Here is a 15,108-nt window from a genome sequence, read left to right on the forward strand (position 1 = left end):
CCTAATTAGTTTGTAACGATGCTTAAATCACAGCCTCCTCAGCAAACAATAAACACTGAAAACCGGAAGATGTTCCCGTCAGGAATATCTTTGATTAGCTTTAATCAACTCCAACACTTTTAATCTGTTTTGACCATTGACTTTATAAGAGAACTGGACTGAGTGCCCCCCCCCCTTCCCCCGTTGGCATTCCAGACAGGAAGTGGTTCCAAGAAGCCAAAAGACTTCTGTAGAGAAATTAACAGCCGTTGGTCTGAATAACCATTCTGGCTCTGATACCTTTTTTTTTTTTAATCCTCATTCTTTCTACCATGTTTTTCTGTAGTGCAAGTTATCAGATGCCTCAATAAAAGTAGGCGGAGCCTGCTGATCCCCACATCCATCATCCGAAACGTCAGACAGATTTCATGTAGCCTGCTTTCAAATGGTAGGGGTGTGGACCGAGTGAGTGTGACGTCACCCTTTTCTCTAGGTCACTCGCCTTTATTTATTTATTTTTGCCACACGTTTGCCACCATGGAGTCAGACATCGTCAGTAAGCCGTGATTAGTCAATCTGAGTCGATGTTTCTATGGCAACCACTTTCGCCAGTCAGCAGGGAAATTGTTGGAAGGCCACACCCCTACCACTATTAAGTGGGATACCCAAAGCTGTCAATGAAATGTCAGGACTGTAAGCTCCACCTACTTTGATTGAGGCATCCAATTGAACAGTTTATAACCTGAATAACTTGAACAACAGAAAAAACCTGATGGAAAAAAAAGGAGGATTATCAAGTACATGTTAAAAAAAAAGGTCTCCGGTAAACGCCGTTTCTCTATAGAAGTCTATGGGATTTTGGCTTCTTGGAGCCAGCAGGGTACTTCCTGTTTGGAACGCCACTATAGTTCTCATATACAGTCAATAACTCAGACCAACTCACGTTCAGTCACTGCTTACTGATGCCGTCTGGCTTCAACATGGCCGCATCGCCAAAAATAAGGCGATTCAATTGACTTTATTTTAGGGGCGGAAGTGAACCATTTTCTATGGACGTCACACTCTCAGTTTCCAGGTACTGTCAGTGGTTTTGATTCAACTTACAACGAGATCGGTTGTGTTTCTGTAATCATTTGAACTTTAAATAACGTCATTTTACTAGTAATAGTATAAGATGAAGCCTACCTCTTTTTTTTTTTAGATAAATGTTAGCGTCAGCAACAAACCGATAGCTAAGAAGTCAGTGTGTCTGTTCAGTTGATGCAGCTCTGCTTTACTTATTTCTGATGCTAAAATTTACTTTCCTTTTTATCAAGTTTTTATGCTTTGGCATTTATTTGACTTTATTCCCTCTATGCACAGATGTGTTTGTAGATGATTATTGTAGGTTTTTATTAGCAAAATTGTTTTATGTGCTCCATTTCCCCCCCCCCCTTCGTTTACTGCTTTAAGGAATGCATAAAAGCAATGACGGCATTAGGGATGTTCGGCTTTTCCGGCGCATTTCCCATTTCTGCTTTAAAGGCAGAACTAAATTATTTGCTCTGTGAGAAGCTCCTGGTGTGTGTTTGTGTCCAGGTGGAGGGCTATATTACCTTGTCAAGGGAGACAATAGAGACGTCTCCAAAAGATTTTCACTTCCTCTTCTCCACCTCCCTCTGCTCTCTTTTGCCCGTTCTCCTCCTGTATATGTGTCTGTGTGATGTTTAACCTGCCCCCCCCCCCCCCCCCCCCCTCCTTCCCCACCTCCTGCCATACACCTGACTTATGGTTGTGCAGTAATAATTTGCCAGACCTTGGCAGGCCCGAGTGTACATTAGCATATAAATAGCAGATGCACTGAGTGCCCATCACAGTCGACTACATTTAATTTTTGGTTTATAAGATTGAATGGGTTTTTAAACACAGCGCCATCAAACTTGCCAAGAGACAAATGAAGTCGGGGGAGCAGTTGTCCGGGGCGTCTCCCTCAAATCATTTTTATAAAGGATAAGAGTCTTACTTAAAGGAAAGGAAGCTGAAGAGACACCTGTGGAGGCAGCAGCATCCTGTCAGACGCACACCAGGATTTGTGAGGTCCAGGACCAGGTTTGACCGACGGGACCTGACCTGCTGTTAAGTCGAGTTAAAGGAGAAGGACAGGGTTGAGGTCAGGGGGGGGACTTTCAGCCTCCAAATCTCCTCCACAACCTGACCAGAGAACATTTCTGTTGGAGTTAAGGTCCCAGTCGTCCACACAAACATCACTTTTGTTATGTGGACTTTGAGGCCATTCATTTAGTTAAGGTTAAGGATGGTTTTCATGGCTGTAATTATTTTTAACTCCTTCATGCCTGACTTTATTTCCAATTAAATGAAACATATTCTCAGTGTGAAGGGGGGGAACCTGCACCTCCGCTGCTGGACACATATAAACAGACTATACAAGACTTTACTGTTGCAGTAATCCCTAAAGTTCACATTTACACCTTTATTAATGGAAATTAGGTGAAAAGTCAAACAAATATTTTTGGAAAAGTCATTTAGTAATTTGAACAGAAATGCTTTTGAACTTAAAAAACTGGAAATGTTTTTGCATTCACCGTCCTTCTCCACAACCGCTTGGTGTTCATGCAAATTTTTTAATGGGCATGCTGCGTGCGACTGATTTTGCATTATTTCGTCCTTCTTGCTTGCAGCCTGACTGTGAGAAATGAGGAAAATAAACATAGTGTAGTTTAAGTGGGTGTCCGACGCTCCACGTGCACACCCCTGAGCATGCAGCATTTCCATGCGGTCAGTAAGAAGCCAGACTGTGCACTTAACTAATGACTAGAGTATTGTGTAAGGGCACCGTACAACAGCATCACCCATACGTTAGAAGTGCTGGTAACTTCCTTTAGCCTTACAGATACTTCACAACACATTTGCTACAATCACAACGGTACAATCTGTTTTCATAATGTCCCCTAAGGTGGCCGCATGAGCCTGAAGGAAACTGCAAGACGCACCTGCTCTCCCTTTAACCCTTGTGCTATCTTGTGGGGTCAAAATGACCCACCCTTACATTGATGTGTTATTCCTACCATGATAAAGGTGGAAAGATTTCATGTAAGTGAAGATCACAAATCATTGAAGAAAAAAGGTTCAGAGCACTGTCTAGTGGGTCTAGATGACCCAACTCCCAACGTTAAAGTGCTCAGGATAGCACAAGGGTTATGATGCAGCAGCTCCTCCCTAAGACCCTCTACGGCGCCGGACAACCCAAAAACTCACAGCACGCATACGGGTCAGCCCTCATATAGGTGCATGTGACTGAGGCCTAAAAGACAAAAACTACATTAGCAGTGGCTGAACCAACTCACAGCTGTGTAGAGAGAAGAACACACTGCATAAATACAAATGTTCATGTACTTTGTCCTCAAAACTGTGACTTGTTTTTAGTTCAGGGGGTAAAAAAGGCATTACTGACATGAAAGTAAGGGTGTCCAAACAGCAAACGGTTGCTCTTCCTGTTTCTGTGGACTTTTGTCTCATTATAGGTAAATATCTTTCCCCTCATAGCGTCAGTTCTATATTTTTGTTGGATGTTGCATTTATTGGTCGTCATACTGTTCAGCTTTTGAGATGGTTCTGGTCATCCCAGAACTCCAACACATCTCCTTTGATTTGGTCTTTAAGGAACTGCTGGTGCTTCTTTCTTTGTGTTTTCCCTTTTGTAGTCTGTTTTATTTTATCTGTGCTTAAAATGTAATTGCAGTATTTCATAATCCCTTACATAAAATGATTTTTTTCAGCTCAGTTGTGCTCCAAAATTATTTTAAAATTCCATTTTTGTCTGTTTTTTTAATGTTCAGTTCTTTTCACACTGACTCGTGGCTCTGCTTTACTGAAACCATTACTTCTAATTTGTCTGCTGAATCTTGAGTTTCTCTTAAAGAAGCAGTTTTTATCTTTCCGTGGGACTTATGTGTGATTTCCTTTCAGTGAGAATAAACCAAAGGTCTGTTAAAATGCAAAGCAGCCCCTCGTGTTGCCACCGGTGGGGGGAATGGAGGCCATATTTTAGCCGTGCGGGCTGTCAGCAAAATGTTTCTGGAGGAAAGCTAATCCTGCGTTGAGACTTACAGCTCTGCCCGGCCGGCCGACAGCGCTCGATGCTATCAGGATTAAATTAGGGTGAATTAGAGACAAAGAGGCAGAAAGAAGGGGAAAAGGGATGATGTTAGGGCAGGATTTTCCTACAGCTCGGTGATCACTCCTTAGTTTTAGATCATTGATCAGAGCAGAATAAACCAGCTGGGATTAAAGGAGACAAGCGCAAAACCTATAGAGACTACAACTATGTGTGTGAATCCATCGCTCTCTGAGGATGAATAATCGTTGCAGCAACGTAAAGTAATGCAGAAACTTTGCTCTGGTGTTTAAAATGTTCCTCTGTGTTTAACTGCGTTGTCTTTCTTCTGCGTCAGGACATAAATAAAGCTTCCCATTCCCACACGGAGACATCTTTACCAACAGTGAGAGAATAGCTTTTATTGATAACACGGATGTTGTTGAGTCTGTGAAAACCTGTTTTAGGAGTTAGTTATGCAGCAGAGACTGTCATTGTTCAGGACAGCTCTACGTCTCCCAAGTTTATTGAAACGTTTTTCCTGGAATGTTTTTGCCTCTTTTCACGCAGCCTGTTGGGAATACTTTCAAAGAAACAAAACACACAGTAACCACCGACGGAGAGCTTTCATTCAGAACAGGAAAGCAGCTTGATCTGGAAACCAACTCAGTGGTGTTAAGGTAGAGTGTCCACCCTGAGACTGGAAAGTCACGAGTTCAAATACACGGTCGAGTCATACCAAAGACTTAAACACGGAACCCAATGCCTCCCCGGCTTGACACTTAGCATTAAGGGGTTGGATGGGGTGGTCTAAACCACCAAATAGGTGGGGCTGATTCTGCAGTTCACTGCTCCACAAGGGATGGATCAAACGTGGAGAACACACCTCACACGTCCAGTACTGGGTCGTTAAATTTAAAAAAACAAAAAACAAGTCCAGTCATCTGCTGAATGAAATGCTGAAATGCTGAAATCGCCAAACATGCCAGACTTCTCAGGAAGCTTAAAAAGATTGAGATTACTTGGGTTAAAGGCTACAGGATTAAAGTCAAACCACTCGGTCCAAAAATTGATTGATGATTTTTCCTAATGAAACATACTTGATCAATTTATGCTATGAAGATTTTTGAAACAGTGTTATGTATATTTTACTGATATAAATCATATACATGACTTTTATAAGTAACATAATCTGTATATATTTTAGATAACTGATCTGCATTTACTATGTTGATTACTAAAATAGTTATGTCTATTTTTACATAATTTTTAAGTAATTATCTTTGTCATGTGCTTTATTGATATTTAAGGATTCTTAATTCTGTCTGATAAAAGTTATAAACTGGATAATGATAAATCATGTAATTTAATGGTTACAGTAGAACAGGGGTGGGATTAGATAAATTCACTTCCTTCCACCAACTTTCAAGCAATCTTTAATTTTATGTCTAATTATCCTACATTTGATACGTCTTTGTATGAATATATAACTGATGATAGTAATGTCTTTTTTTATTATTCTTCTTATTATTCTTATTTGATTGCTTGAAATAAACATTTCAAATCAAATCAAAAATTTGATCGACAGATTTCGTGTAGCTCGCTTTAAAGTGGTAGGGTCGTGTCATTTCTTCTTTTTTTTTGTTTTTTTTTGTGGTTGATGTCACAGTCACTCAGTCCAGTTCTTATATACAATCAATGATGCCAACTTAACTTTGCATTCAAGATATCTGAAAATAAAACAAGCTATGAACAATAGGATCTTTTTATGATATCTGCTTATCCCACATCAACACAAGATGACAACAATTATATCCCCATGCCGAACCAATCCAGACTTTATCCCATTGATTCCAGTTGATGCAAATATGCACCAAACCTTAATTAGTATCTACATGACAGCAAAAAAGGAAGTAATTTTTTTTCATAGCTGAAGGTAAATTAAGGTGGCAAGGGGTTACCCTAATTGCTTCAATCATTGTAGTGTATCTAATTTATTATCTATAAAGTTATATTGAATTGGCCTGGGCATGTGCTTTGTTTAAATGTTATATCCAGTGATAAAAATGTTTATGTCAGAACTAGTTTGTTTTTTTATTTTAAAAGTTCCCTTGACACGTCAGAAATGGCATTTCTCTGTCCTCCGTGTCTGTGCTTGTAGCCGCAGTAATGAAGCTAATTCGGTTTTAATTGTTCAGTTGGTTGTTGACCCGGTGATGTGTATTGCGTTGGAGTCGGGCCCCTGATGCGGCGTGAAGAGGACAGAGCTGCTCCCTGCAGCTTTACGGCCCGTGATGGACGGTTGCTCTGCTGTTGAAGCCCATTAAAATGTTTGAATTAGTTTACAAATGATGAGTCCACAGATGATGACTGAAATACAACCCCCCCACCACCACCTCACACACACACACCCACACACACACACACACACACAGGAGCAAGAGTCCACACAAATGAAACGAATAAATGAAAAGAGGCCTCTGGGAATAAGAGGTTAGCTTAACGTTGGGTTTTACTGCTCCTCATAACGCTAATCACTGTGAATTTCGTGCTGATCACTCCAAGTGTGTGTGTTTGCGTGTGCGTTAGAGCACACACACAGGCACACATTTGCTTAATGGAAATGACCCCTCTGTATGAAAGTGTTGTGTTCTGCCTTGTAACCAAAGCAATGGCTAACAACCTCGCCTGGAAATTAAAAACCATAAATTTTGTCTGGCCCATCACACACACACAAATGCAACACCACCCCCCCCTCCCCTCCCTCCAGCCAAAGGGACCGCATCCTTCAGGACGACGGAAACCTTGCAGCCGTTTTTCTTGATGTTGCGTCTCTGAGCTTCCTGCCTGGAGGAACGTTTGTGTTTTTAGTTTTCATTTTGTGTTCGAGTGTGTGGATTTAGAAATGGAAGCTGGTGAAAGTGTTTTCATTGTTCAAAAGTTTCCAAAGATAAATGCTGCTGATATTTTTCTTCCTACTGAAGCAAATGAAACTTTTTTTTGCCTTGGTGTTTTTTCACAATATTTTCAGAGCAGGAATGTAATCTGCTTCTGATCATTTCACCTGTCCTAATACAAACTCAACTCAGTGTCTGAAAGATTCAGTGACCAAAAAAAAAAAAAAGATTCAGTGACAGTTGAACTCTTTCCAACATCATCATGGATGGCATTGATGCTACTATTGTAAAGGGTAAAAAACTCTTAATTCAACAAAAAGTTGGTTGTTTGGTTGAAAAAAATAAGTTTGAGCAGAATGATTAAATCTGCATTAACTGACCCAGTTATAATGTATTCACACCTTCACTGCATATGTCACTAAATCGCAACATAGCATTTAATCCACTTAGTTTGGCATCATCTTGAATAGAGAAAACGGCTCTAAGCTAAACAGCGAAGCCTCAGCTCTATTTAACAGTGTAGTTTAGCATTGTTTAGCATTGTGTTGCTATTTTTTTCCGTGGATTTTCTGTGATGGTGAACGCCGGTCTGCCTTGGAGTTGAGGGATTTGAATCTGGTGCAGTTCAGTGACTGAATGAAAATCAACTGTCCAGCAGACCAAAGAGCAAAGGAGTTTGTGGTGTGAACTCACAGCTGGAATCTTAACAGGGCCAGCAGGTTGGAGGACCAGTATAACTATTGTCTTTGTTGTGTCTTCTTTTGTTGTTTCTTTTGCAATGCCACTTCTAAAAGAGTTGCTCTCCACTAAAGCGCTAAGGCAAAAGCATTTTATTAGTCTAATAATATAATAACCTTCACACCAACAAGTAATCTCTATTGAGCACAGGTTTGGTTAAGGGCTTGAAAACAATGAAACCAACCATGCTGAGGCTAGCTGGCAGAGGTGGGACAGAGCAGGTTCTTAAGGGAACCAACCACTTAGAGGTACAGCAACTAAAATGTTATATTTGGTTTCTGGAATCAGAGTTTCAGAGTTTCAGGACTGTTCAGTGTGTTTGGACTACAGGTCTAGTATGTTGGGGTAAATGGCGTGTAATCATATAGCCTTTGTCTATGGTGCATTAAAGCCCAAAGCGAGTCACAGTCTCTTTCACCCGTTCACACACACATTCACTCCGCCGCCTTAAACTGGCGCCAACTTGTTACTACCAGGAGCAATGTGGGGTTCAGTGTCTTACCCAAGGATACTTAGACACATGGGTGGGCAAGGCAGGTATCAAACCGAAGCAACCCGATCGGAGGGCAACCGACTAAAGCATAGTCTATGATTCTGTAGGCTTTTTTCATTATATGACGATCTGTTTAAAGCCTTCCTCCTGTTGTTTCTTCCATTATCTTCTTTCTGATCTCATTTCTTTAAAATGCATTTCTGATTTCCTTCCTCAGAAGACGGACACCTCAGATGACGACGACGACGATTTTGACGAAGTGCCAGAAAAAGAAGGCTACGAGCCGCACATTCCCGAGCATATGCGTGCCGAGTACGGTCAGTTTCAGTCGCACAAACACACGTGCGCATCACAAACTCACAAACACGTGCAAAAACAAAGAAGTTAAGCTACAAAAGGAAGACCTGCTGCTGCACTAATCTCTTTAGACTCGCACACATGCTATGAAATGCACAAACAAACACAAGGACCCACTTCAAAGAGGCAGCTGCTGAAGTGCAGGTGGGGTGACTCTTCAGTGGGTTTTTCCACGGGGGTCCTCAGAAATCTGATGTGTGCATCCCTGTCTTCTAGAAACGGATCGATTTTTCTTCCTTTCTTTCTTCAGTCTTTCACTCGTTCTTTAAAGACTCACTTTGATCATCTTCTGATGTATTTTCAAAGCTTCCCTGGTGGTTTTTTAGTTATGATGATGCAGTTTTTAGCCAAAATAAAAAAAACCTGCGTCCTTTTCCGAATCAGCTTTATTGGCCAAATACAGTGCATACACCCCTTGTGCTATCCTAGTCACTTAAACGTTGGGAGTGGGGTCATCTAGACCCACTAGACAGTGCTCTGAACCTTTTTTCTTCAGTGATTTGTGATCTTCACTGGTGTCCGTGGATTACATGAAATCTTTCCACCTTTATCCACCTTTGTCATGGTAGGGAGAACACGTCAAAGTAAGGGTGGGGTCTTTTTGACCCCACAAGATAGCACAAGGGATACAGTCCAAGGGATTTAGCTTTGGTGTCTTGTGCTCTCATGTGCAAACAATAAAATAACGAGATAAAGATAAGCACAACCGTTATTCTCCAGGACATAGTTTCTGCAGAGCCGCAGGAGTTTATTTGAAATTTGCATTTGAGTTGTGGACGGACCATTGGTGCGGAATAACCACAGCCCTCCCTCTCCCCGTTGCAGAGTCTGTTTACGTGCTCTTCTGCTAGCTTACAGCCCCTCACAATCCCAACCTAACACTACCGCTGCAACAAGCTATATTGGAGCTATCTAGCCCTACAGACGAGGAAAACAAAGACATATAAGGATCTATTAGTCTGTAAGTGGATGCATCAGAATGAAGCGGAGCAGGGAGACTATGGCCCTTGTATTTACTGCGTAACAAATAGGATATTTTTTAAACTGTTTTTTTTTTCTTTCTACTCCTGAATCACTACGATTTGAATTAAGGAATACTCAAAAATTCAATTTTAAGCTTAATTATATCCTACATTTTCAGGTTGAAAACACAATTTTCATTGAGTTGGTCCTTTAAAACATCCCTTCTACAACACGTATCGTTGGACACGGTCGTCTTCTCCTTCTTGGTTCTTGTATGGATCATGTTTGGCCTCCAGGCTGCAAGAGGTCACGCATTAAGGTCAATAATAGAGGGCCTGTTTCTTTTTATTGCTATGTCAGCTGCAATACAACATTCAATTTCCTTAAATATTAGTTTGAAAGCTGCCGTTCTTCTTAGCAGGTGGCGCTGCAGGCGACAGCGAGCATTCAAACCCCCTCAGAGCTGCTCTAGCAGCAGCCTTCAAGCGCCCCTCCATCACTGGCTTACAGAGAGAAGCTGTATTTATGTGTTTTGCGTTAATGGCTCCATAACCGAACATGTCGACAGTGCAGTTATCGCTCGGTCAGCCATATTGTTGCGGCGCGGCTGCGTGGCCTTTGACCTGCGGCCAGCTCTCCCCAGCTGCTTCCTGACTCATTACATTCTCACGGAGCCTCTTTACCTGCACCTCCCTCCATTACTAATCAATTAGAAGCTGGAGTAATTAGATAGTATCTGATGGGGTCCCAAACATCTGTGCGCATGTGTGTGTGTCAGGGTGATTAGTGGGCTACGTAATGATCTAGAGGGGCCATGCCAAATTAACAATGCCACCTCTTTAATGAGCCCCTATTAGCCTTGCACCCAGATTTTACCACCTGCACCGACAGGTCCTGCTTAAATCACACCTCATGCTCCGGCCATCCTTTAAGAAGACGTTTCTTTGTTTCAGTAAAACATGTTCAGCGCTTTAGCTCTTCTTCTTTGAGCAATTAGGCAGAACATTTGTTAGGAGGCCTAAATCCTCTCTTTGCTGCTTTCAAAGCAGAACTTTTGAGCATCTGATGTTTTGTGTCGTGTGTGACTCCCGTCTCTTCTGCTTCAGTCTTTGCTCAAGAGCTTTTGCACAACCCCAAACATGCCAACCACACAAGCACACAAGCAGAAGACTGTTATCCCTGTGAAACCCAGTTCTCTCCTGTTCTTTCTTCGTCCTTTGCCGCTGATGATCTGGATCAGGAGTTTTCTGTCAGTGAGAACCTGATCCAGCTTTACAGCAGCAGGGGTTGCTGGGAAAAACGTGGTCATTCTCGAGGATAACAAAAAATTGGCGGTGACGCAGCAGTTAGTGTTCTTGCCTCATTGTCCTTGTGGTAGAGGGTTGTGAGTTCAAATTTCAGTTCACCCAGTGGGTCAATTGCAGGGAGTAAATTCCACATACCTAGGTGTGTGACAGCTAATGGGACTAACTTTTAACTTTAACTTCAACTTCAACTTCAACTCCCCGTGCATGCATGGGTTTTCTCCGGGGACTCCGGCTTCCTCCCACAGTCCAAAAACATGCTTCATAAGTGGATTGATGATTCTAAGTTGTCCCTAAGTGTGAATGTGAGCGTGCATGGGTGCCAGTGAGGGATGGGGCAGCCGTGGTGCAGCGGTAGCTTTTGGCAAGACACTAAACTCCACCTGCCTCTGGTAGTTATGGATGGGAAATTAAAATGTATTTTAACAGATAATATTTGAGATGAAAGAACCATGGAACCACACAGATTACCTGCTTCCTTACCTGTCTAATGCTGGTTAACTGACCCATATATTCTGCAGAGGCTGCGACCTGTTTCACTGAGACCCAGAAACACACAGGCCTTTATTTACTTAAACTTTATTTATAAAGCACTTTTCATACAAAGATTCTGTAATGCTTTACATATTAAAAGCTTTTTTTTTACTTTAAAGCTAATAGCACAACAAAGACCTTCACAAAAATAAAGAAACAAATAAAAGAATACATAAACTCTGAATGTCTACATCCTTTAACATAAAACTAAAAACAGACATTAATACATAAATAAAAACATCTTATTGGGCAGGTTTGATCACTAAAAGTTAATTAAATATATAAATACCACAAAGATTTAAAATAAAGTATAAATACATTAAAAAAATGTAAATATTGAAAACATGTATTCCTATATTTCCACTAGAAGCCAGATTAAACAGGTGGGTCTTGAGTTATAAGTCTGTGTTTAACATTTTTTTAGTGTTTAATGCTTCATTCCAGAGTATTCTAAAAAACACAACCATGTTTGCAGAAGAAACTTACATTTCCTCTAGTTCACCACATGTTACACCGCCATAGAAAACGTGTGCGGTAGGTGCATTGGGAAGTGTTATGACGCCTATGATGCTGTCGTATCGTGTCCTCACGTCTCCTTAGCCCTTGTGCTATCTTAGATGGCCCCACCCTTCCATTGACGTGTTCTCCCCACCATGACAAAGGTGGATAAAGGTGGAGAGATTTCATGTAATCCATGGACACCAGTGAAGATCACAAATCATTGAAGAAAAAAGGTTCAGAGCACTGTCTAGTGGGTCTAGATGACCCAACTCCCAATGTTAAAGTACCTAGGATAGCACAAGGGATTACTAAGACGCAAGTACTGACCACTTGCTGACCCTCCGCTTATGCCGCATCCACGGAGCGTGCACGGAACACGCAAGTGCACGTAGGACGTCCACACAAACGACACTCTGATTGTCGGATTTTCTCATTTCCAACAGTCAGGTTGCACGCGAGGATGACACTCATATCACATTAACAGCACTACCAGTACAGTGAAAATTTCTACACAATATGCCTGCGTCACATTTACTTCATATACTTACAGTACAGACCAAAATCCCGAATGGGAAGGTGTGTCCAAACTTCTGGTCTGTACTGTACCTCTGAGAGTTTGAATAAGTGGAAACGACCTGTCAGCCTCAGCATGACGTTATAAAAAATGTGCATGAGCATTTTCTCACCAAGTGGTCTTGTTATTTCGTGCAGGTCCCGTACAGATTAGTCCATTTTTTGCCCACCCGTAAGGGCAGTTAGGACTGAAGTTTGTGAATTCACAACTAAGAGTGAGCGGTTGTGGTTTGGGATCAGCTGGGGCGTCATATTTAACGATGGCTGAGGATCATTTTTGAAGAGGCTAAAGGAGGGGCGTGTTTTTTAGTCTAATTTATAAACCTGTGAAGTGTCTCTGTTCTCCCCTTTGTCACATTAGCGCCTCCTTTCTGTTCTAATGTCTCTGACTCCTTTGCTCCCTCAGATGCCATTTCCCCGTCTTTCACTCTTTTCATCTCCGCCAGCGCCTCACATTTATCATTCCTTCACACTTCCCCTCCTCGTCTTTCTTCACCTGCTCCCTCCCTCCCTCCCTCCATATCTGGCCTCCTCTCTCCTCCTCCTCCTCTCAGCTCCTCCGTCCTGCTCTGTCATTCCGGTTATCAGTCTCTTTATCCCCCTCTCTGCTGTCAGGACACTATCTCTCTCTTTCTCAAATTAACATTTTAATTACAGGCCCTGCTTAACCCTGGGAAATCAATACCTCTTTCCGCCTTTCCTCTGTCTCTTTTTCCCCCCACTCTTTCTTTTCTAACCCTCTCACACACAAACTGTACTCATTTCCTGCATCGATCTGTGGCTCTTAACGCCCGCAACACCCAGAGAATCCCCCGTCGTTTGGAGCTCTCAAAGTGCAGATTGAGTCGGTATTTCACCATCCAACAGAGAATTAGGGATGATGGGGGGGGGTATGGAAGTCCAATGACCCTTCAGATTAAAGTGGAAAGTTCGAGTCTCTTCAGTCACATCTGCCACCATGTTGTCTTTCTTCCATCACCTGTGCAGCAGAAAAGTCTGAATTTACTTCATTTGTCTAAAAGAACTTTTTTTAACAACGCAAATATGAATTGGCTGAGCAGCTGCAACACGCTGTCCTGTTCTGCCCCTACCACCCTAGTCTGAGCTGCGTGTGACATGTTCCTGACATAAAGACACTTTTTTTTCTTCTCTGTTGCTTTTATCTCCTTAGCAACCATTCGATTTTTGGGTTGCCTTGGGATGACGAACAGGTCTATGTAATTTTTGAAGAATCTGCAAAAGTAGACTTTAGGATTTCTTCGACAACAGAGTTTTTTTTTGTCAAGCGCACCTGATATGTTCATATTTCATATTGTTTCGTTCAGCTTCAGTTACATTTGTCAAAACATTCCAGAAAAAGTTATGAGAGCAACAGGCAAACGCCACTTTTGCTAGCTGGCCACACTAACGCTGTTTACTTTAAAACTAACATTTTTTTATCCAAGTAAAGCTTAAGGAGTTAGGAGGCGATGGATCAAAACCCAGAGGAGGAGTGGGAATGTAAAAATACTAAAGATTTTTTTTTTTTTTTGTGGAAAATTCCAGATGGTCAAAGTGAAACTTTGGTTGTGGTTGTCGATCGCTCAAAGAGAAGTTTGCTTTTCCCCTATTGTGTGAAAATGTGAAGATCACTCAGCCTATTCCCTTCCTACTCGCTAACAGGAGTGCAAGTCTACTATTGCCCTAGATTTTGAAGTTTCAATTTGTACACCAATGCTCACTACTGTTTTTTTTTTCTTTTTTAAACGGCAAAAAGGACATCACCAATTTCCGTAAGTAAAAACCGAATCAATACGAGCATTTTATAAAGACTTTTCATTAAACCGCTCTGTTCTGAAGATGAAACCTGAAGTGGTTTTTAAAAAATAAATCAAAATACAACATTTTTTTCAGATAACTTGTTCAAACGCAACACCTTGTGGTCTACGTTCCACAATCTAGTGAGCACCGATGTACACTGATTTTTTGCAGAGACTTTTGGGAAATTTGTGGATTTTGGAATTGTAGATTTGAACTATTTACAAAATGGTCAACACTATATAGTGCACTATGTAGGGAGTAGGGAATTAATTCAGATGCAAGCGTAACTTCATACTTTACCACAAAATGGCCACCCAGCTGCAGGTGCTGTGGCCATCCCATAATAATTTCAAAACTTCCTTTGGATATTTCCCAACAGTGTGTTTTGGTATTGTTACTTAATTTTGACCTTTTTTTTCTTTTTCGCTCCTTAAGAGACGGTGATGTCGTATTTTTTGCCTCAAGGCCGTGCAGTAAGAAAGAAGAACTTCAAAAACAATCTTGTCGTTCCGGTCCAGAGCTGCGTCCAGGACTGTTGTCGGACAGAATTATAAAAGTTTAGACTTTTATTTTTAGAATCCTGATCAGAAAATACTGTAATTAAAAAAAACATTGTCTCAGTTCCTCTCTGGCCCTGCAGGGGGCAGCTCTTCCAGTGTTGCAGGTTTTATGTGAACCAAACCAAAACATTAATTATAAAATAAAATATAGCAAGTAGAAGAAATGAAAGTTTGATTCATTTCGTATTTGGATTATTTTAATTTTTAGTCAGTCTTTTTGAAGAACTGAGGTTTGTGACGGTTGTGACATCGGTTCAACCTTGAACTTGTTTTCTTTTTTCCTAAATGGTAGAAATGTGTTTTTTGTCCATTTCTT

At 41.3% G+C, this 15,108-nt stretch overlaps 1 protein-coding gene across 4 annotated transcripts in view; it reads left to right on the top strand.

Moving 5' to 3' along the window:
- The window catches only part of uvssa (UV-stimulated scaffold protein A), a 38,460-nt gene that overhangs the window by 10,509 nt on the left and 12,843 nt on the right, over positions 1 to 15,108 (top strand). For all 4 annotated transcript variants that reach the window (XM_078953754.1, XM_078953755.1, XM_011480545.3 and 1 more), the window contains exon 9: positions 8,418 to 8,517. In XM_078953754.1, coding sequence (XP_078809880.1) covers positions 8,418 to 8,517 — 100 coding nt within the window. The remainder of the gene's footprint in view (positions 1 to 8,417; positions 8,518 to 15,108) is intronic.

The sequence above is a fragment of the Oryzias latipes genome, chromosome 10 (assembly GCF_053564925.1).
Source record: "Oryzias latipes strain Hd-rR chromosome 10, Olatipes_Hd-rR_3.1".
NCBI classification, from domain to species: domain Eukaryota; kingdom Metazoa; phylum Chordata; class Actinopteri; order Beloniformes; family Adrianichthyidae; genus Oryzias; species Oryzias latipes.